At 36.4% G+C, this 24,554-nt stretch overlaps 1 protein-coding gene across 2 annotated transcripts; it reads right to left on the bottom strand.

Annotated features, from left to right (window-relative positions):
- Positions 1–242: 242 nt before the first annotated feature.
- Positions 243–24,553, bottom strand: LOC574863 (E3 UFM1-protein ligase 1). Of its 2 annotated transcripts, XM_030994547.1 has the most exons (20): positions 24,445–24,553; positions 22,278–22,423; positions 21,587–21,615; positions 20,459–20,556; positions 19,026–19,140; positions 17,455–17,585; positions 16,872–16,930; positions 15,797–15,943; positions 14,714–14,889; positions 14,008–14,184; positions 9,511–9,616; positions 8,768–8,893; positions 8,099–8,145; positions 7,695–7,771; positions 6,978–7,144; positions 4,521–4,648; positions 3,291–3,371; positions 2,409–2,500; positions 1,635–1,769; positions 243–1,006 (listed from the first exon to the last, which is right to left on the bottom strand). In XM_030994547.1, exons 1-20 carry the CDS (start codon positions 24,522–24,524, stop codon positions 736–738), a joined length of 2,388 nt encoding a protein of 795 aa, XP_030850407.1. In that variant the 5' UTR covers positions 24,525–24,553; the 3' UTR covers positions 243–735. The 2 variants fall into 2 exon arrangements, with proteins under 2 accessions (XP_030850407.1, XP_030850406.1); XM_030994546.1 differs by lacking the exon at positions 8,099–8,145 and having other exon boundaries at positions 7,695–7,818.
- Position 24,554: the final 1 nt, after the last annotated feature.

Consider the following 24,554-nt stretch of genomic DNA (forward strand, 5'->3'; position numbering starts at 1 on the left):
ATGCCAAGGATGACTGAAAAAAGGGCAAATGTCATTTCTTCTACACACCGAAACTCATAGCGGCAGTCAGGGGGATCTATAATTTATAAATTTGTGTTCTTCAAGCATGGCAGATCATTTGTTCCAAAAAAGGAAGAAAAATCCAGGGACATAAATAATGATATAATGCCTTTTTAACAAGGTGATCCAACATTTGCTTTGGCAACCTTAGCACCTAGGTTTGTAATTGGGTTTTAGGTTAGGTTTAGGGTAAGGTGTAGTGTTGGGTTAAGGGCTAAAGTTAGAGCATGATTGAACTAAGGTAGGAATTTGACTGAGGAACAACCATCGCTAGAGCAAAAATGATAAATATTCGTTAATACATGACCAGCCCTGAGAGAATTGTTAAAATACATTTGTGGCTTATACCCAGTAAATAAAGACTGATTGATCTGTAATTGAAAACAAGTCAGAAAAAATCTTGGAACCAGCAGGATTTGAACCTGCATCTACTGCTTGCCGGGCAGCAACTCTACCACCAGGCCATCACTGGTCCACAGCACAGTCACAGTGAACTAGAAACAAATACCTTAGCCCTGAGAGAAGTCACAGACTTCAAACAAAACAAAACATCCACAGAAAGTGACAGCACTTGAGCTTTGACCATATGAATACTAAGAATGAGATATTTGGGCTGTTCTGTTATCTATGGAAAATGTATGTTATACTAAAATTATTGGAGTTGTATTGAATGGCTTAATCTTCATTGGTAGCTGCTGAACCCTTCTTGGCCAGTGCCACGTCCTTTATCTTGTTCAGCAAATCCTGGAGTTGGGTCTTAATCCTACTCTCCTCGTTGGCGGCCTTCATCTTCTCCTCCTCGTCGCCAGAGGGGGCGCTGTTGATCTGGTCTCGCTCTCTGATGATCGCCATGTGCTTCTGGACCAGGTCCTGGTACTGGACGAGGAGGGCGTGTTGTTCTGGGGTGAGGTGCTTACTGAGGAATGTGATCAGCTGAGGTACACACCTGAGACAAAAGAGAAATGGTTTCATGCATGAATGTTTAGTTGAAAATCTATCTATGACATCCAATTACTTACTCTACTGATATACAATATAATGTCATTATTGTATTTATTACCAAATCTTGAGCATGAACATTCATTTAAAATCAAAGCAAAGAGCTAACAAATAACAACATGCTATTTGAGGTTAGAACAAGAATAAATCTTTCACTACTTCAAACTGAATGCAATCGCTGAATTTGTTAGTTGGTCTGTGGGCAAATTAATGAAAGAATATATTATCACTCTGCAACAGCTACTTCTGGTACTTCTGCTACTACTATTCCTACCACTTGCCTCCATCACCGCCACCACCACTACCACAACTTACCTTCCTCATCCTGGTGCATGAATCAAGCATTGGGTGTGATTTTGGAAGCCAGTAGTGAAAGTAAGATGAAGGGCCTACCACAACCACTACCACAACTACTTCCACTTCCTCTACCACAACTTACCTTCCTGGTGAATGTAGCATACACTGAGTATGGTTTTGGAAGGCAACAGTGACGGTAAGATGAAGGACCTACCAAAACCACTACCACAACTACTACCACTACCACTACCACTTCCACTTCCTCTACCACAACTTACCTTCCTGGTGAATGTAGCATACACTGAGTATGGTTTTGGAAGGCAACAGTGACGGTAAGGTGAAGGGACAAGGCGGAATCTGTCTCATTCCTAAGCTGCTCACACAAGGATTGCCGGATGTGGAATACAGTTTGCCTTCAAGAACAAGGTAGAAATCAGACATTTAAGTTTAGTGGTTAATTTCTTTGCAGTTTCTCATCTCTATGCACTTGAAGTACGGAATGCTGGATCAGGAGAGTGATGCCGCAATATAAAATGATTGTAAATATTTGAATGATAGCAAATGCATGTGCATACAACAAATGGTGTTTCTTTGTTTCCTAAAGGCATATTTTTGTTCAACAGCGTGTTAAACGAGATGTTTTCATCTTTAATAATTCAGGAGATATTTTCATTTCAAATTTACAGGTCACACATGTTTCGTACGTGTATGTCTGTTGGATCCTTCAAAAAGTATCTCAAAACATATCTATTACATTGTATTAATGGAGTTATATTTGTAGTTTGTTTCTAATTTTTCATATATTGTTGATCTGGGCCCTGTCTTATAAAGAGTTGCGATTCATCCAAATCAATCGTAAGTCCTGTAATCAATCGCAGGTTTGCAGTCTCCTATCCCTTATGTAGATAGTTGCGATTGATATCGATCGCAAATAAGTTGCGACTAATATCAAATCTTTGTAAGACGTGCTCCTGCTCTGTAAAGCGTTTTGATATGTTTTAAATTGGATGCAGCGCAATATAAGAAGAAATAATAATAATTTGTTAATTTACCTGTCTTTCTTCTTGTCTGCCTTCTTGAGCATGATGTCACAGATGGACGGGTCACATGACTGCTCCAGGTGCTCCACAAATTCATCCAGATCCTATAAATAACCAACAAAGAAAGACAAGACATTAATCCATGATTGCCACTCTCCACCCAGGTTCTTAATGGGTGCCCGGTAGGCTGTGAAAGTCATCTTAGTCTGCTCAGCATTGTGAGCATCTGTAAACTGGAACCTGGTAAGAATGCTCAGAATGCTCAGAATGTCTCAGCTAGAACATGTGGGAAAAGCCTGAATCTGATGACTGGGAAATTATATACCTGGGAAAGGGCCGAGAGATATCGCTGATGAATGAAGGGCTATACAAACTCAGATTATTATCATCATTATTAATACTATGATATAAACAAAAGTTAGACTATTTAGAAGCACATTGTATCTTTGGCAGAGGAGGAGAAACAGTATGTAAATATGTGCTTTATGTACATCATAAACTTCATAATATTAATTCCTCCTTTTATTTTCTAGTTTCTTTATCTTCCATTTTTTTTTCTGTAATCTGGACTTTCTGTAAATTATGTACCAAAGTTATTGTTTTTTTGTCCATTTTGTGAGGACAATTTTAACGAGGCATTTAAGTGCTTTTTATGATCCTCTCACTTCAGATATCTCATTATATATAATTGCATTTTGAAGACTATATCATATTGTCTTTGTCTTGATGTAAAAATAAATAAATTAAGAAAAAAAATGAATAGAAATTATGCGCTTTTTACATTTGAAGAAAATATATTCAGTCTCAATCTTTAAGTTTAAAGCTTCAAATAATAATTATCAGAGCATTCCTATATTACAATGTCATGTCTTACAAGTAAGATAATGTAAATACCTTGCCATTGAGGGAGCTATTCAGTTTTGACATGACTGCCTTGATCTTGTCTGGTAGCTTGCTGATGATATTTGATCGAATCTGGAAGAAGAATGCAAGATATTTTCAAACTTATTGTCGGATGATAATAAAGAAAAAGAAGGGAAAAAGTTGAGGAGATAAAGATAAAGAAAAAGAAAAGGAAAAGGTAAACAAGGTAACTTTTAAGATATTATAAGGTATTATTGTTACCATTTCTGTAAAGTCACATGGATTGGAAAAGAAGACCTTCAGGTTGCAGTTATTTAGTTAATCTATTTCTTTTCCAGGCATCCATGTGACTCTATCCCAAATGTACTCTTGTTTTCTATGCTTTTGCTGAATAAATAATAATAATCACAATAATAATAATAAAAGACAAATGCTTCAGGAAGAAGAAAGAGAAGAGAATAATATTAACAAAAACAAATTCTCTTTCTTTATCCTTCTTGCCCTCTATATTTTATTTATGTCCTTTTTAACATTTCTTTCCCCACTCTGCATATACTTCTTGATATAAATCCCATCTTTAAAGTTTGTATGCATAATGTAAAATGTTATATATTGCATGTTTGTTTCTTATAATTATGTATGTATTGTTAAAGATAAACTTGAGTTCTGGTAAAAAAAGAAAATGAATTCTCACAGAATCTAACGAAACTTACACTGAATGTTCAAGATTACAAATAAATGTCATGTGCCAAACAATTTTGGAAGAAAAGGTATACTGGCTGAGTAATGAGCATAGAAAGATAAGGAAATCAGGGTAGTACTAGCCCCGACACCATGTGTGTTGTCCCATATACATCTTTCTGTGTAAGGGATTGTTACTTTACCAAGAATCTGCCACATTTATGATGATTTTGATGACTCCAGAACCTTGCATTACACACCATTACTTACATGCTATATGATCAACTTTTCTGATCCATTCCACATCTTTTCTTTCACAATGCAATCGCATTACCAGAACTCAAGTTTATCTTTAACTATGGGGTCAATGTTCTATAAGGCCATTCGTTCTTTTTTGTTGACACAATTCTCATTATTTGTTTTTTTTCTAATCGCTCTGTTTTGTTTTCTATTGATGATGCTCTGTTGTATATATATTTTATGTATGTTGATTTTATTGAGAGTGAAAAATAAAGACAGACGGACTGACTGATCTCCATTCAATATATATGGTTTCCTCTACATGCAATATCAACCTACCTCTGGTGTGAATGTAAGAGGATCCGTGGTGATCGCCGGTTCGGCGACAGCGCAACACAGAATGCTGGTCAGATCAGAACAGAGCGAGCGGAGGAGATAGCGGGATAGCTGGCCCTCCAGGTCCTCGTCTAGAAGTAACAATAATGATAATAATAATTAAAGATAAACTTGAGTTCTGGTAAAATTAGAAAATGAATTCTCACAGATGCAAACAAAACTTACACTGAATGTTCTAGATTACAAATAAATGTCATTTGCCAAACAATTTTGGTAGAAGATGTATACTGGCTGAGTAATGAGCATAGAAAAATAAGGACATCAAGGTAAGTAGGCCCGACACCATTTGTGTAGTCCCTTATACATCTTTCTGTGTACAGTGCTTGTTACGTTACCAAGACAGGGCCAAATTTGATTTGATGACTCAACTTTTTCTGATCGATTCCACACCGTTTCTTTCACAATGCAATCGCATGACCAGAACTCAACTTTATCTTTAAAACGTTTTTGTATAGCACATAACACAACGGCAAAATTACATATCTCTATGTGCTTTACAGTACAGAATACAAAAAGGAGGGGAAACGTTGCACTGGGTTCATAATTGCGAAATCTTACAAAGTGCTAAATAGGTACATTTCAAAGTAAATTCTGAATTTTTCATATGTTTCTATGTTTCTAAAGCATATCGGCGAGCTATTCCCTAAAATGTTCGCTGCATATGAAAATGACCTTTCCCCGTAAGATTTTGTGTACAGGAAAGAGAGAGAAGGAAAGCTGAAAAAGATCAGCGAATAAATGCTGGATGTGGGGTACACCTATTTGAACTCACACTAATTCAAGAGGACACGGGTGGAAATTGAGAGAGAAAAAATTCTGACGTTGCCAATTTTATTTATTTATTATGTGAAATCAAGATCGCCACAATCCTATCAAAGACAAATTGTTCTTCAAGACAAATCTAAATGAACGATTGACACCAAGTTTTCTTGTTAGCAGTAATCATCCCCCTGTTTAAAAACTGCCATTAAAAAAAAGTCTTAACAACAATTGAAACTTCTCCCAAGAAGCCTAGCAATCAAAGAATCTGTCAGTTTTAAGACTTTTTTGAGTCTGGTTTGGCAATGAGACAGCAGTATGACTATTCAAGTTACATCGAGGGTTCAGTGACACAAAGACGTAACTCCATATTTTGCCGAAATGAGTATTTGATATCAAAAAGTTCAGGAAACACAGACTTAACTCAATCCAACACCCCATTGAAGTCAATGGCTAGTGAAACATAGACTTCACTCCTTGGCCCAAGTGCTCAGTGATACATGAACTAATTTTTCTCAAAATGGCCAAAACGAAGTTACGTCTTTGTGTCACTGACCCATACCTGCCAACATTTTAAAATTAGAATTAGGAATTAGGTATGCCTTTGAAAATAAGAAATCTGTACCCTTAACCCTATTTTAACTGGGCTATTTCAGACCAGGTTTTTACTGGGGGGGGGGGGGGGTCAATTTGACCCCCCCCCCCTAAGATCTCGGCCGTTTCACCGCCGATCGCCGCGAAAATTTGCATGCATGTCAAGTGAAGTGTATAAAATACTATGGTAATTTCAATTTTTTGAAAAATTCACTCATTTGCATATTTATGATAAATTATGCAAATAAGGTCATCAAATTCACATTTCTGCCCATAAACCATAGATTATTCATGTTTACGTATTCTTTTTACTACATATATTTATTAGACCATTTGGAATAATAATACAACACAAAAAATTGGAAAAGCCAGGTTATTCCTTATGTTATCTCTTGTTTTTATAATTTCTTATGTATTTCATTGTTTTTTTAACTTATGTATTTTATTGTTTTGTTGTTTTATTTCATTTATAACTACAATTCAACTATTTTGACCCCAAAACAAACATCTAAACTTTAAACAAGACTGAATAACCAATGTTTTATCTATTTTTAGGAAAAATGACTTTTACATTCGCTTTGTACACAAATCACGAAAATGAGCGATTTTCGGGCTGACATGCTAAGACAAAAGGTCACGTGACCTTGTAACCGTAGGTCCGATTTTCAAAAAAATTGTTTTAAAAGATGCGTAAGACTCGAAAGTAAAAAGTCGTGAAAGGAAAATTTTATATCTGCCGCGGTTTCGGAGTAGTCGCGAAATTTCTACAGGGGGGGGTCAAATTGACCCCCCCCCAGTTAACATAGGGTTAACAGGCGTTCGCACATGCAGCGGCAGTGTAACTGGCTATACGCGGTAAATCTGAACAAAAAGCGAATTTGCTGCTCAATCATGCGGTACGTGAACATGGGAAAACAGGCTTAATTTTGCTTAAGCAACCATTAAAAAAAAAAAATCTTGATTTGGGGGTCCTAAAAATCCAGAAAAAATAGAATATTCCAGATTTTTCGTAAGGGTAGGTAGGTATGCTGACCCCTCGATATATACCTTCTGAGCATTGCTTGACCCCCTTGATGAACTGTCTGATGTTATTCCACAGGGCATTGATCCGAGCCTGGAGCTCCTCCCGGGTCTTTCTCCTGGCCGCTGCGCTTCCTCCAGCCATCATCTGGAATGTAATCTTCACAACCTCCTGGTAGTTCTGGGTCAGAGGCCTGTAAGGGTCACAACAGAATAAAAGAGATCATAGTGAGCAGTGATACCGAATGGAATTATTCAGTTGGCCTTACAACCTATATGCATGTAATTTTGGTGAGACCCCTCCACAAAAAATTTCATTGTTTTTCTTTCATTCTAGTTGATAAACAGCAAAATACTGAGAATTCTACACCTAAACCCACTATAATCTATAATCCACATGGTCTCATAATCATTTTGTTTACTTATCATTTGGTCTAAAGACCATTTAGGCTACGATTCATTTGGACTAATCTCTAATAAGTCTACTTTTTATTTGGTCTATTGCTCATTCAGTGTAATAACCAGTTAGCCTAATTTCCAGTTTGTCTAATGCCCATTTCGTCTACTGGTATCCATATAATATTCATTTAATCATAAATAATTATAATCACCAAATGATTATTACACCTGATGGATAGTCGACGAAATGGGCATTACACAAAACTGGAAATTAGACTAACTGGTTATGACACTAATTTACTGAGTTTACTACAAACATGCATATCTCCACAAGCGTGCATTTACCTGAAGAGCTCCTCCGCAAGTTCCGCATGCAACTCCTCCGGACATTCATCCAGTTTCTCACTCAACGTCTCTTCCATCTTCTCTAGCGTCATGAAAGGGAACTCGGAAGCTGATATTCTGGACGCTAGTAGCAAGATAAAACAAACAGACTCGCACAATAAATATGCATGAAACATTGGATAGAATACCAATGCTTACCAATGCTGAATAATTTCTGCAAAAGTGGACTTATAATACGTATTTTAGTTTTGTATTTGTTTATATCTCTCTTTATTTTTAATTTGTTGTAAATTGAACATTTTCAGCCTGCGAGCAGCTTGTTTGATGTGTTTTTGCAATAAATCAAACCAATTCCAATCAATTCAATTATAATTATAATTATAATCACTCAACGTCTCTTCCATCTTCTCTAGCGTCATGAAAGGGAACTCGGAAGCTGATATCCTGGACGCTAGTAGCAAGATAAAACAAACAGACTCGCACAATAAATATGCATGAAACATTGGATAGAATACCAATGCTTACCAATGCTGAATAATTTCTGCAAAAGTGGACTTATAATACGTATTTTAGTTTTGTATTTGTTTATATCTCTCTTTATTTTTAATTTGTTGTAAATTGAACATTTTCAGCCTGCGAGCAGCTTGTTTGATGCGTTTTTGAAATAAATCAAACCAATTCCAATCAATTCAATAATCAGAATAAAACTTTGTGGCGAGAGTTCGTAATGAATTTGTCAGGAGGACCAGAAATGCATGTACATAAGCAAACATATTGCAGGCTACAGGGTCATTGTCTATGCTTGAAATACAGTGGCTGTCCTATTAGTCTACATGTTGCCCGGGACAATCTTCATACCAGCTAAACTTATATTGCAAAATTAACAATCTCTCAGGGTTAAATTAGAAGCATGGTGTGTTTTATGTGATTTTTTGTAAATGTTGGAGAAAAAAGAGAGAAAAAAGAAGAATGGACTCTAGGGTTCATAGTATTAGTTTGAATACCAAATAAATCAATAGAAATGGTTATGAATCTTGAGAACTGAAAAGGTTTTTATCTTATTTTGTTCTTACATTTCTGTGCGTCTTCATCCTCGTCTTCTTCTACTTCTTTAGCTCTTCCTTTCTTGACCTTCCTTGTTTTGACCTCCCTCGCCTGTCCTCCTATTCCGCCCTTGGCTCCACCACTCCCGCCAACACCTGGGGGCCAGGGAGAGAAAGAGAAAGAGAGAGAGAGAGAGAGAGAGGAGAGAGAGGGGAGAGAGAGAGAGAGGGGGTGAGAGAGAGAGAGAGAGAGAGAGAGAGAGAGAGAGGGGGAATGAGAGGAAATGAGAGAGGGGAAAGAAGATTTGGTTGAATATTTTTTTAAAGAATGCTCAAAGCTCAAAATGGATGCTTTTTGAAATATTATTATGGTAACTTGGCCAAAGCCGAGGTAATTATATGATTGCATGGCCCTCAGGGAAAACAATTTTAATACTGATGAGGCTTCCCTGGGTAAAAAAAAAAATATTATTATTATTTTTACTTTTGTTATTATTGTTGCTGTTGTAGTTGATGTTGTTGTCATCATCATCATACTGATGAGGCTACCTTGGGTAAAAAAAAGACATATTATTATTATTATTATTATTACTATCATCATTATTATTTCTAGCATTATTATAATTAACATTGTTACTATCATTATTATTATTATTAATATTGCTATCATTATAAGCTTTCACTGTTTAATATTATTTTTATCATTACTATTATTTTTGTTATCTATATATCTTGCCCATGCATCATTATGCCCCCTTCTTCTTTGTTCTCACCTGATGCCTTTTTTCTCCTCTCTTCTTTGCGATCTTTCTTTACATCGGATCCCCCAGAAGGTTTCTTGTCAGCGTGCAGCAACATGTCCGGTGCTCTTTTGGCATCCTGCACAAGAAAACCAAACATGCAAACAGACTTTGTATTTTTTTTCTCCTCCTTCTACCACTTTAAAAAATATATCGTTAGATGATAAGGTGTGGCAGTCTCTCAAGCATTAAGCTTATATTGTCATAACTCTGTATGCTTGTGTATTATTTACAATTTCAAATGTATAATGATCGTAATCTAGTGTTTACTACATTTATGGTCATGATCGTACTATGTAAACCAAGTTATTGCGTATTAAGTTGCCCCGGCTGCACCATCTCCCAGGTTACTATAAACTCTTTAACTCACTTACACTGTGCAACCCAAAACACCCAAGGACCATGAATATTGTTTTGACATTGGTTGTATAAAATACATGTATAATGTGATTTCTTTTGTTTTGTTATAAAAATACAATCATACAATTATCGCCAAAACATTCAGAAACACTTCTTATATGTGTTATCTACAGACCTCCAAATTCGTCGTCAAGTTACTTTGATTTATTGAACGGAATGTTAAGTCAAGCTGTCACCAATACAGATGTGGAAATGATATTACTTGGAGACTTAAATTGTGATATGTGTCCAAATAACATAGACTCTCTATCACGATCTCTCGAAGAGATGATGTCTGGTTTTCTTTTCGATCAACTGATTGATGTTCCAACACGAGTGACGACAACGTCGCAAACTATTATTGATCTTATATATTCCACTGACGTAGAAAATCACTCCTTGAATGGAGTGCTAAAAACATCATTTAGTGATCATTATATGATTTTCACTGTTTACGGTGATGCTGATATTACTCAAAAAGAAAATATCATAGAATGGAGAGATTTTAAGGGTTTTGAGTTTGCAGAATTCAATTTTTTACTTTCCCAAGTGCATTTTGAAGAATTATATCAGTGTAAGGATGTTAACTGTGCATGGGATATATGGTACAACCCGATAATGGAAATTGTAAATATGTGTGCACCATACAAAAGAAAACGTCTAAGAAATAATCCATGTCCTTGGGTGACAGGTGACGTCATTAAATTGATGAACACGAGGGACTACCTTCGTGATAAAGCAATACAGCTCTCGTCATCAGATTTTTGGGAACAATATAAAAAATGCAGAAATCTTATCACACGCGAACTCAAAAATCTTAAAAAATCATACATTACTTCATTATTGAACGACAAATCAGGAAACGCAAATGCGTTATGGGATGTTATGCGACGTCTTACTAAGAAAAGTCAGTCTAAAAATATAATATTGAATGTAAACGATGTTGAAATATCAGACTTGAAGGAGGTTGTCGAATATTTTAATACGTATTTTGTTGACTCCGTTTCTGAACTCACTAAAGGTTTTGAGCTCGAGACCGAAACAATTAAGAGATGTGAATCACTTGAAGAAAATCTGGAAAAACAAACAAACGGTGATTTACTTTACTTTTCAAATATCTCGATAGATTTCGTCATCAAACAGATAAAATCATATACTTGCAAAAAAGCAACTGGGTATGATGAACTCTCTGTTAAAATACTGAAATATATCTGTGATATTCCTCATGTAATGGAAAGTTTAGTATATATACTCAATTTGTCTTTGCATTCTTCAGTATACCCTGATGCTTGGAAGATAGCCCGAGTCCAACCAATTCCCAAAGGAGGGGATACAGCCATAATGAAAAACTACAGACCCGTGTCTATATTGCTGATTTTATCTAAAATAATTGAAAGGGCAGTTTATTTAAATATCTTTGAATATCTGTCTCAGCATAATCTATTTTATAAGAACCAATTTGGATTTCGTCCTAAGCACTCATGTGAAACAGCCCTATTGTGCATGGTTAACCAGTGGTCAGTCAATGTAGACAAAGGGTATTTAAATGGTGTAGCTTTTATAGATCTCCGACGTGCATTCAATACAGTCAATCACTCTCTCCTCTTAAATAGATTACATCAATATGGTTGCTCTCCGCATGTAATTAAATGGTTTGAATCATACTTGAAAAATCGCCAACAATTTGTCTCATTAGGGAAAGAAAAATCAACATTTAGAAATATAACAATGGGAGTTCCACAAGGGTCCATCCTGGCCCCGCTCCTTTTTACTCTATTCGTTAATGACCTCCCATGTTCCATCTCAAATGGCATTGTTTATATGTATGCGGATGATACTACTATTTCTGTATGTGGAAAAACTAAGCAAGAGGTAGAACTCAAACTGACAAAAGCTCTTGGTGAACTGAATTCTTGGCTGAATAAAAATAAGTTGATTTTGAATAGTGATAAAACCAAAACGATGCTGCTAGGATCAAAGCAAAAGCTTAGATCATTAGATAACAGTATGCTGTCGATTGAATTAAATAGATGCCAATTGGAATGTGTATATACATATAAATGTTTGGGAGTTATAATTGATAACAGTCTTGACTTTAAAAAACATATCGAAAGTATTGCTTTAACTGTGAAACAGAAATTAGGAACTATTCGTCGATGTACTCCTGGTACTCCTATTCTAGTCGGTGAGGAAGCTGTATCTCCCAACAACAAGGCTAGAAATCTTGGAGTAGTCTTCGACAGAACTATGAGCATGAAGGATCACATTTCGCGTGTCTGTCAGTCTGCATTCTACCATCTCCGCAGGATTGCAGAGATCAGACACTGTCTCACCAGAAGTGCCGCGGAAAACCTCATTCATGCTCTAATAACCTCAAGGCTGGATTTCTGCAACTCTCTCCTTGTCGGCTTACCATCATCAGCCATCAAACGTCTCCAGGCGGTCCAGAATGCTGCTGCTCGCCTTCTGATGGGAATCAGGAAGTTTGACCACATCTCGCCTACACTCCATGAGCTTCATTGGCTGCCAGTGCACTGCAGAGTGCAGTATAAGATCTTGCTGCTTGCATTTAAGGCTCTACATAACTTGTCCCCTGGCTATGTATCTGCTCTCATCAGTGTACGTCAGCTACGACCAGGACTACGCTGTGCGGGACTCGTTCTTCAAGTGCCCAGTACCCGTCTAAAAACATACGGGGATAGAGCCTTCTCTTCATCTGCTCCGCATTTTTGGAACTCTCTACCTGTCCAACTTCGAAATTGTAACAACATTGATACCTTTAAATCTGAACTCAAAACCTATCTTTTCCGGCAACATTGCGAATAATATGTGACATATTGAGGGAGCCAGGCGCCTTTGAATGCTTTTGCAGATAAATGGCGCTATACAAATGCTGTTCATCATCATGATGTAAACATTATTTTGATAAAGCACAATTGAACAAACTGTACTGGGCTTTTGTAGTGCCCCATTTAATGTACTGTTGTACCGTTTGGTCTGGGAGATCTGAAGCAAACCATAGTAAACTGGAAAGATTACATAAGAGGGCAGCATATATGATATCTCGTTTTTCCTGGGAAACCCCATCTGAACAAGTGTTTGAAATTCTATCCTGGCCGAAAGTAGATCATCTGTTTTTTAGAGCATCTTGTTGCATGATTCATAAATGCTTACATAAAGCTGCACCTGAAGTACTAGGTGATAAGTTTATTTATATTGAAGCGATATCATCTCGAACAACAAGGAGCACAAATAAGATGCTAATTAGGATGCCACATGTTCGTACGACCTTTTATCAGAAGTCATTTCTTGTCACAGGTCCATCAAACTGGAATAAATTACCCGAACGTATTCGATTTATAAAAAATATGAAACCATTTAAACAAGAATTGGCAAAATGGCAAAAGACATCCACATTTTAATATGATTATGGTATGATATAACTCTTCTTTTTCTCCTCTTTTTATATATTTTATCATATCTTCTTCTTCTTGTTTTCTCTTGTTGGTTTGTTATTGTGGTTGTATGTTGCTGTTGTTTTTTTGTTTTTTGTTTTTTGTTTTTTGTTGTTTTTGTTTTAATAACTTTTTACTGTTTGCTTCAATAGGATATATGGCATTTACATATTTGTATCATATACATTTCACTAATTTCGTTATTCTCTATGTTCAAATCCTTTTATATAACCTGGTTTGCAATTTTAGTTTGTTAAAATCGTATTTTGTAACTTTCTATATTTATTTATATTTTTATATTTGTATCATATACATTTTAATCATTTCGTTATTCTTTATAATCAAATCCTTATTTATAACCTGGTTTGCAATTTTTTGTTTGTTAAAATCGAATTTTGTAATTTTCTATATTTATTTATATTTTGATATGTTGATGAAATGTATATACTTGTTTGTGTCATGAAGGGCCTCAACGAAAACCAGTATTTGTTTGCTGATTAAGCTACCCTTCTTTTTAAAGATGTGTTATAAATAAATTAAAAAAACAAAAACAAATTGCCCTTTGGGGGAAAGATACAGAAAAAGACACCTAAATATATATTTGAGTTTTCTTTACCTCTTTTGCTTTGACTTTCATGATGGGATCGAAGATCGCCTTGCAGTTGGCCATGAACTTGTGACTGCAGATGATTGTATCGCAGAAGACCTTGCCTTGGAGCTGATGGTTCCCTTTAAGGCAGTGATGCAGGATCTGACCACAGTCTGAGGATGTGAAGGAACTGGGAAGGAGGGGCTGGAGCAGAGAAGGAAATGTAAAGGGGCAAATATAGCAGCCAAAGGGTGACATTGGATAAGCCATGGAAGTGCTTACAGACCTTTTACCCAACATGTCTATTGATTTTTTTTTTTGGGGGGGGGGCAGAGGGATAAATATATCTCTACATTGATTTAAAAAAAGGATCTATTAAAGTGACTCTGTAACATTGTTGAAGGTTTTAAAAAAAATTGTGTAATTTTTGTTTGAAATGTTAATTATTATATTCCTTTTACTGTACTAACCCTCTTACATGAAAAAAATCCTGAAAAAATCTCAAACCACAAATATATTTATGGTTTTCTTTGAAAGCTATTCATAAGGACCATTATTTATAAGGACCGCTATCCATAACGCGTGACAAAATAAATAGCAATCCTTTATGAATAGCAGCCCTTATAAATAACGAGCAGACCCCAATAAAGGAACCAAAAAGAAATAGAAAAATCAGAACTCTAAAAAACAAAGGAGAGAATATAGAAAATGACAGATTAAAGACGTTACCCACCAAAACATCGATCCATGTGCCGGAGGACAGTGCTTCCTCCACGCTAGCCTCTACCCTGTCCTGTAGAACCTTGCCGATGCAGCAGGACTCCAGGACCAGGAGCTTCTCAGACTTGAAGCGACGCTTGGCAAAGGACTTTGGGTCAGGGATGCCCAGTCTTGACAAGGCATCATATTCTACGGAATGAGAGGGGGTGGGGGGGGGGGGAAGAGAAAGAAAAAAAGTAGGATATTATAAATAATATGATATTATGTAACACTTTCAAAGAGTCGTTGCCTAAGGTCTGGAGAACCAGTAAATCCTTGAACTTAAAAGAAAAATTTGCAAAGTACTTAGGGCCTGGGATACCTGATCTAAAGTAATCAAAATCAATTAACCATGTCTAAAAGTAAGACTACCCCTGGCTAATAATGCAAATTTGTGAACTCGCAGATGTTCATATATACTACACAAGTGGGAAATTCATTTGTGGCCAGGTGTAAATTATTTCTCACCTTTCAATTGTTATTATTCTGTTTTCAATGCAAGTAGTTTGAAAATTAAATTCCAACTGCATTTGAAAGATAATACTAATTTAGAACTTCCCTAAAAAAAGTGGGGCTTGAAAATGTCTTTAAGTGGGAAAATAATGACTATTAGTTGTCAAATTGACTTTAGGGCTATAGAGCCCAAAAGTAATAGTCTTGATTTTCAGACAATTGTACCGAATGGTCATACATTTTATGCTGCGCAAAGATTCAATCAGTTTAATCTTGGCCATCACAAGAAGTGGGTAATTGATGTAGACAAATGCTCATGTACCCTTTACAACTCTTTTCATGTATGTTATTACCAAAGAAAAAAAAAGCCAGTCAGTCACTCAATAGTGTCTGACAGTGAAGTCTAGCAAGTAAACAGGTTTCCTTGCATATTTGAATATAAGGACACTGCTAACGTTTAAATTTCACAGATAGGACACACATGACATATTCATAATTCCTGCAAAGTTCTACAGAATTTGAGATTGGCTGCAAAAGGGACATAGTACCTTTAAGGAAGTTGATACAGTTGAATGAATGGAAAAACAACTTCATAAGCACTTACCTAGATAACCATTTTGTGCATAGAAGGAGTCGATCCAAGCATTCTGCGTCTTGGTAAAGATATCAGGAACGTAGGAAGCCTTCTCCTGTCGGCCACCCACGAGGGAGCCATTCAAACGTTTATCCTTTTCTAGACCATCTAGGATACCTGTTGTCGGGATGAATCATTACAACATGGCAATGTTAAAAACTTTAAAGGCATCGTTTAACAATGTTAAATCTGAGATGCACGGCCCTACGCGTTATCAGTGTCTGTGATATGGTGTACTATTGAAGCCCTAAAAAATTTTGCTTCAAAATGATCAAGAAGTGCCTCAAAAAAGTAAAAATCTTTGAGTGACCGGTTGCACCATACTCATTCCCCCAATAGACTGTAGCGTTATGAAAACTGTTAGGAAAACGCAAAATTTGACTTTGATTTCCAATCATAAATATCTTGATAATCAGACAGGCGATCGGCTTGTAAAAGTCATGGGGTTGCTGACTGATCTAAAGGTTTATAATTATCATTGCAGCATGAGCTAAATCCAGGATTTTGTTCAGAATCTGAGACAAAGTTACCCGATCCCTTTAAGTAAAATGGAGTTAGAGTAAAACGGTATAAAAGTGATTCAGAATCATTGATGATACCAGGGAATAAACCTCATATAATATGGAGTTGTTGGACCACGATATTTATAACAAAATCTTGCTGATAATGACATAATAATTATATAAATGTAAGAGTAATCCGTGTTGTCGTAGCGTACAATTAAACACTGTGCCACATGGAAGAATAGTTTTTGCAATAGAGTTTGTGCCTTCCTTGGACTAAGCACTATTTTATCCTTTCCAATTCTGCTGTTAGATTTCATGTCAAAAATACCAAAGACTGGATTAAGAGATACATTGGAAGTAATGTAATATTTTATAAAGTCACCAATCACTCTAAAAAACAAGAAAAGAAATCTGAAAGTTATTTAATGATTGCTGGATTTGTGTTCATGATTTGCTCTGTAAAAAAAAAGTTGAATATCTTTTCTATTACTGGTGTTTGAGATAAAAGTAAAAGATATACCGGTAAGTATTGAACTTACTATGAAATAACCTCTCTGGAATGTGATACTGGTTTAGTATGTTGGCAACTGGAGTAGGCCTAGAAGAAACACAAACAATTCAAACGAAAGTTATAAATACCGGTATGCTTTAATAAGATCAGAAAACAGGGCATAAAAATTTACAGCCGGCATGTCATATCAGGACATACCAACAATAGGCCTTGGTCATTTTCATAAGGGCAATGGGCCCTGGTTCTTTATCATGATTTCATAAGAACAATGCTCAAACTCTATTTTACAATACAATATTTTGTTACACAACCTTTTGATATACTCCTATCAGACAAGAATATTTCGTCTGGCATCTCCCTGGGATAAACAAATTTGTAAAAGGAATAAGTAGCAGCTAACCTATCAATTGCATCGATGAAACCTCATATCCTATTTCTGTGTCTATCAACAAAGGCTTGGGTTAAGATCACACCTCTATCATAAACATCCATCACCAATTAATTACTTATTGTTTAGCTATATGGTTTCTGCATAGCCAAATAATAAGTTTTGCTTGTCTGAGGGTGCAGGTTTACGTAATTGTACAAGGGATGAGTTCTTAGAAGCTTACTTTGTAATTGCACTGAAGATCCCTCGTATCCTAGCTCTGTGTCTGTCGACGAAGGCTTGAGTAAAGATCACACCTCTATCATACGCATCCATCTGGCCCTCGATGATACGGCCCATCCTCCGCTCAATAGCCTGTATGGCAAAGAATACAATGCAAGGAAATATGAGACTTGCATTTCCTTTAATTGCAGAAAACACTAAAATATGATGTCCTTTCAAAATGATGCTCAAGGCACTCTAAGAACTAAGGGTTGGAACTTTAGATCTGAGCCCCAATATCATTAAACCTGTACAACAGGAATTTACAGCAAATGCTTTCACAAGAAATATTCTATTATAACCAAAGTCCAAACTTGAACCCTGGATCAAACATTCTACATAACCCTAACCCTAAACCCAACCTGAAATCTCATTTCAACCAAAACTCTGGCCCTATATCTGACAACTGCCTGCAAATATTTGACACACACAGCTTTATTTTTATACCATTTAAACAGAGAGAGAACGGTGAATAATGATTATTATTATTTATAAATAAATGATTATTAATCCATATGATATGGACATGGGCAAAATGGGCATTAGACAATCTGAGGAATTAGTCTGACTGGAATTTAGACTAAAAGAGCAGTAGACCAAATCGGTAGTAGACTTATTGGAAATTAGACCAAATGACTATTAGCCTAAATGGTCATTAGACCGAATAATAAGTAGACTAAATGATTATTAGCCCAAGTGGATAATAGACAGGCCGGGTGTAGACAGGGATGCCAACCTTTCAGAGCACAAATCCGTAATCATAAGGCTAAAAATCCGTAATTTGGAGACAAAATCCGTAATTTTCTGCGCGACGCAAATTTTTCTGCACGCTGGCAAGCGCAGCTCCCGCAGGCAAGCGCGATAGCACAAGTTAAATAAAAGTAACATACCTGTTCATTAGTTGGTGTTACACGATGCATTTCCATTTCTTACTGTATTCTTCTTTAAAAGTCTGTAACTTCTTGCCACGCTTCTTAGTTGTGGAAGACATGATGATTGATATCTAAATCCAACCAACATGAGTTCAGATTGTCGACGAAAATCGACGAACGCTGTGACAGCCTGTGAGAAATCCGACAGTGTACACGGCGCTAGCGTAGCGAGGCCTGGCGCTGGGCGGGCGTTAGCGGCGCGGCCAAGAGAGGTATTTCACCCGGCCCCCGCTCGCGAAGCACATGTTGTATGCACATGTATGCACTGAAAGGGGTGTGCTAGATAACAAATTGTCCGATCGGAAGCCCTGTGGGATTTCTATGCATGGATTCAAGGATGGCTGCGCTGCAATAGTCAAAAGTACGTGCTAAACCTTAAACGTGCTAAACCTTAAAGTGCTAATTTTGAAAATCGGCAAAATCGGCAAAATCCGGAATTTATGGTATGAAAATCGTACCGCCCGTAATCGGCCGATTTCCCGTAGAAATTACGGGAAATCCGTACTAGTTGGCATCTCTGTGTAGACCATTTTGGGTAGCATACAAACTGATTGTAGACCAAACAGCATAGACCAAACAGCAATAAACCAAAGAGACTAACCTCGGTCAAGAAATCAGCAGGGACGTCATTGGCCTTGGTGAGCTCTGCGATGGACACCTGACCGGCTTCCTGGAGCTGATCGTTGATCTCTTCGGCCAGGTGGTCAAGGTAGTCACTGAGAGGGATGACAAGGGAATGTAAATACCAGAGGAGTGTTCCACAAAGACTAAGATCGACTCTAAGTTGGACTTAGCTATGGCAGGCCATTCATGCCACTGGTTGGTATCACCATTGGTTTCTCAATTATGATCTTGAGATAAATAATGAACTACAGTATAAAAAAATGTAAATTCTGCAGATTTGTGACTTGGGGGTGTTTCATAAAGCTGTTCGTAAAGTTACGTATGACTTTACGAGCGACTTGTATATGAAGTGCCAGATAGGATGCCCAAAGTTTTTTCTGACATTTTTAATAACCTCAATTAAATTATGGCAAAAAATATACTTTGCAATAAAAATGTTTGTTATCATAAGAATGTTAATCTGCACAGTTCAATTTTATTTGATGTATTTAATAATGTTTGAGCATCCCATTTGGCTTTTCATATACAAGTCGTTCGTAAAGTCATGCGTAACTTTACAAACTCTTTATGAAACACCCCCCAGGATTTATACATTCCTTAAATAACCAATGCCAGGAATGGTTAGAGGAACTAGTGGCATGAATGGCCTGCCATAGTTAAGTCCAACTTAAAGTTAATGTTAGTCTTTGCGAAACATTACTCAGCAATGGTTAACCCGTAGCAGTTCAGAGTTTTCTTGTTTTCTAAATTAATCAGTCTTTCCTCCTCAAATTGGCAACAATTCATCTTATTTTCCACTCCTTCATAAAAATAATGCATAAATAAATGAAACAATGTGGATGAAAATGACAAAAATCATCAGGAAATTTCAAATTTGTACATGAAAATAGCGATTATACACTTCACTCTGTGCTGAAATTGAGAGACTTCAATGATATTTTCAGAAAACAATATCAAATATCATTATTTAGGGTTCATAACACTGGTTTGAACTTTGAAGGTAGAAAAATAGGAATCATTTCTCCACCATAATGATGACTTAAGTCATATGACGAAAAATATAGGACAACACCGGAGTGTTGGCTCAGTCAGTAGAGCGTCCGCCTCACAACCGGGAGGTCGTGGGTTCGAACCCCGGCCGCGTCATACCAAAAGACGTTAAAAGATGGGAGTTGTTGCTACCTTGTTTGGCGTTCAACAATAAGGGATAGAGCAACCTCGATCTGGCGCTGCTCAGTAGCTGCCGGGCTCACGATCAATTGGGCAAAAAGAATTTCCGTTTTGGTTTAATAAAATTTGGAGTTGACTAGGCTATTACTATTATTATTATTCTTATTATTATTAATGCCCGGAACCCAACTAAATATTTACCATAACAACAAATGAATACCTGGAAAATAAATGTCTTACTTGTCTATGAGTTGTCCAAGCACCAAGAACACGTTGCGATCATTCTTGACCACCTCATTCGCCTTGGCTTCAATGTAGCTGAAGTCGATGTTCAGTATCTGCATAAATATAGAAAAAATTAAGTGTTATCTAACTGAGTATTACAGTCAATCCTGCTTTAGCAAACACCTGTATACAAATACCACCTGTCTTTAAATACCACATTTTTTGTTTCCTGGAATATGATTTCTCATTGAATTCTGTACATTTTAAAGGACAACCTGCCCATAAAGACCACTTTTTAGGTTCCCTTGAGTGGTCTTTTGTATACAGGTTTCACTGTGCTATATGTACAGTATCCAACAACAGTCAGTACCGGTACACCCTTTTGAATAAATGTTAAACATCCCAACGTAAATTGCACTATACCCTTTCCATGGAATGAATATACTGTACATCTAAATGTAAGCGTCACCTTGGACAGTGCCAGGTGTACGGGTGGAAAAAAATAAAATAAACAAATGGCGGCGGAGTATTCGAGTACAAGAAATCGTACTCGAGTAGTTGTCAACAGTGCGAGTATTCGACTACTCGTCACAGCCTTAATTCCAACTCGGCTTCAAGGCTTGCGTGTTTGAAAAAAACTTTGTACCTGGTAGTGATTCTTGACCACTTTCTTTAGCTTTTGATTTGATGTAGCTGAAGTCAATGTTCAATATTTCCATAAACAAAAATGTAAGATCTAATTTTGACTTCCAAAATTGCTCTGTATATCTATCTTCTTCTTCATTCTTTTACGTAAGTTCGATCACGTTTTCAAATACACAACATGATTTTATACCAATCTGAGAAAGCTGTTTTTCCAGAAAATAAACATTCAAGCAAATGTTTGTATTTTGGGTAAAGTATAAAATAGACTGATAGTCTGATACTGCATAAGGCTCAGTACAAAAATAAAATGTTATTTATCAAGAACAAATGATGTTGGATTTGTTCCTAAGCATTTTTGTTTATAATTTCTAAACCTATTTACAGAGAGAATGGAATGCATACTTTCACACTTTGACTTTTCAATATATTCTTTGGGGATTACGTGACATAACCAAGCTAATTGCAAAGAGAAAGATAAATGGACAGATAGAACCTCACCTGTTGAAGCTCTACAAGATTGATTCTGCCTAAAATTGTAAGAAAAGGAAAAAAAGAAAGTTATCCAAACTTGATTTCACATATCTACCGGTATTCTCAAGTCAATATATTGTGACCAGTTAAAGTAATGTTGTGCTCATAGTCTAAGCATAGCATTCTCTAAATGGTATATTTACTTAAAGTATAAAGGAAATCAAGTATTCAGTTTAACTTCATCCACAAGTATACACATATACCAATGTCAATTTCCTCTTTTTAACACAGGTTCTTGCATAAATTAGCAACTGGATATTATTTTCATATAACCAACTTGCATCATCCTTGTTTAAATACATTTTAAAGATATATTTAAGACATGATTTTATATTCAGCAGTTTGCTGATGGCATATCTTATGACCAACAAATCTTATTGGCAAATTAGGTCACGATTACACAATGGGAGACAACGCCTGTTTGTCAGATTCAAACATGTAAACAGTAAATTAGAGAACTGCTTTCTTTATGAGTGCAGTATCAGCAACACTTTTCATGGTGACAAACCGAATTGTAAGTAAATTATTCAGGATTACACCATGTAATTCTTCAAGGAATTGCTATTCTTTTAGAGAAACCATTGCTATTCTTTCAAAGAAACCACTACTATTCTTTCAAACTGTTTTCAGACCGTCAGACGAAAGTGAAAGTAGTTACCTCCATGAATGATGAGCTCATCTCGAATCTCTTTCACCACCTGCGATGGAGTCAGATATTCCTTGCCATCGAGGGTGTAGATGACTTCTATCTTCTTGCTCTCGATCAGTTTGTTGACAATCTCGATGCAGTTCCTCTCGGACAACCTAAAATAAGTTGAGATGAATAGATTGTATCTCTTGTTTAGGAGTGACCTAATATACTTTGTACCAGGGTAGCTGGCAATCTTATGACTCTGAAACTTTGACACAAGTTTGAGAACATGTGCTAGTATTAATCACACATAGGAGCATCACTTTCCTGGCTGTGTAGTAAAAGCTGTGCTTTTGATTCTCAACATTTCAAACCTCAACTGATTTCACTCAAAATTGGTACTTTAGTGACAATTGGTGACACCAAAAGAGCAGTAAAATACATTTTTTTCAACTTACTGATGTTGAAAAGAATAATTTAAAAATTCAAATTGTAAGTCTAGTGTCAAATTTGCCGATCAGCCCAATCGGTCCTATTGTGTGCAGTCTACGCAATATTGTGTGGTGTGTATATTTAGGTAAGTTACAATGTGTGTGCTTTTGCCACAAAGGTTTCTGCCATGGGGCTGTTATGCACTATTTGGAGACCATTTGGATAGCCTACGCAAATGTGATCTTTTGATGGGCAGATTAGATTTTTGTTTCATGATTTCTATTTGATGAGAAGAATGACATTGTTATCTTTCACTTCATACTAAACTTTCTATGATTTATGTTTTCGGCAGTTTGTTTTGCTGCACTGTTTCACAAGAGCCGTGTTTAGTGCCATTCTGTACCCTGATCCCGCTTTCAGGATGAGAAAAAAGGTATCTACATCTAGGATGATTGGTTAACATGTCAATTTGCTTTTGGTGAAATTTCAGCAAAATCTATGGATGAGAAATATGTTTTTTTTGGAGGAGGAATGTGAAAATGTCATGCAAAAATGTCATGCAAAAATGACAGCCCGATCAGTTGTTTTCGCGTATTTTGGGGCGATTTTCTGTAATGAAATAAAATCTTTCAACCACATGTGAGATCACAACTTTTGTTTTAAAAACAAAGGAAAACAAAGCAATTAAATAAAGGATTTCCGGGCATTTGAAATTGGCATACTTTCTTATTACTGTAGCTATTAGGATGAATGAGGCGTCAAATAAAAGGTCTTATCAAGCTCTGTTCGATGGCATAAAGCAAGAGCTTGAATTCTGAGATTTAATTTTTGTGTAACATCCCTAGTATATTTGTGTATAGGTCTAATAATACCTGCCTCACAGCAAGTATGCAGATATAGAGGTCAATACGCATTAGCATTGACTCTTTATGCTTTGCTGGAGTGGTATTAATTAAATTATTTGGAGTATTGTTTGTAGGAAATAACGATGGTGCAGTAGATCAGAGTGTAAGGTTTTATAACAAATAACCTAGCACTTGTGTGAGAATCAGTTTGCGTGCTTCCTTCTCTTCCCATATTCTTGTTCTTTTTTTTATTAACAAAAAATTCCTTGACTGTGTTCCCCTTTTCCATCTGATCTGGAGGTGCTGATTTTTGTTATTCCCTTAAAAAATATTATAAAATAAAAAAGGCTGTTCTTCTGAACTGTTCTTCGTGTGTTCTTGTTTCCCTTTTTCTGAATTTTTAAAATCCTTCTTGACTTTCTTCTGTTAACATAGCTTTGTAATTATTGTGTGCATTTCTTGGTCACAGCGCTAGTGAAAGAGCTAGAAGTGAAAGAGCCACAACGAAATTGGTTCACAATCATTTCAATCACAAACACAGAAGAGGTCCCAATATTTCTCTAAATGAATCCCCTCACCCCCAACCCTTTCTCTCCTCTCTCTCTCTCTCTCTCTCTCTCTCTCTCTCTCTCTCTCTCTCTCTCTCTCTCTCTCCCCTCCCCTCTCTATTTCTATATTCGATTCTTCTGTCCCATCCATTTTTCTCTTCCCTTTTTTATGTTTTTGTTTCAATCTCGTAATATTGTCAATAAAAATCCTTTGATAGCAACACAAAAGTCAGCATATGGGACTAAAATTTAACCAAACGTTACAGCATATGGTGTAACACAGCCCCGATTTCTCCCAAAATAATCAACATATGACATCAATCCAGAAATTAACTACTTTTGTTTGAAAGAAAGATTCCTAATACTCACTTTTGACTCGCACTGGTCAGCTGAGCTCGCTGAAAATCTTTGGCGAGTCGCTTTACCTCTTCCCATTCTGCGCTAGCCATTTTTTCCCGTGTGTTGTGGCAAAAATTAAT

The sequence above is a fragment of the Strongylocentrotus purpuratus genome, unplaced genomic scaffold, assembly GCF_000002235.5.
Source record: "Strongylocentrotus purpuratus isolate Spur 01 unplaced genomic scaffold, Spur_5.0 spur5_scaffold_21, whole genome shotgun sequence".
Lineage (NCBI taxonomy): Eukaryota > Metazoa > Echinodermata > Echinoidea > Camarodonta > Strongylocentrotidae > Strongylocentrotus > Strongylocentrotus purpuratus.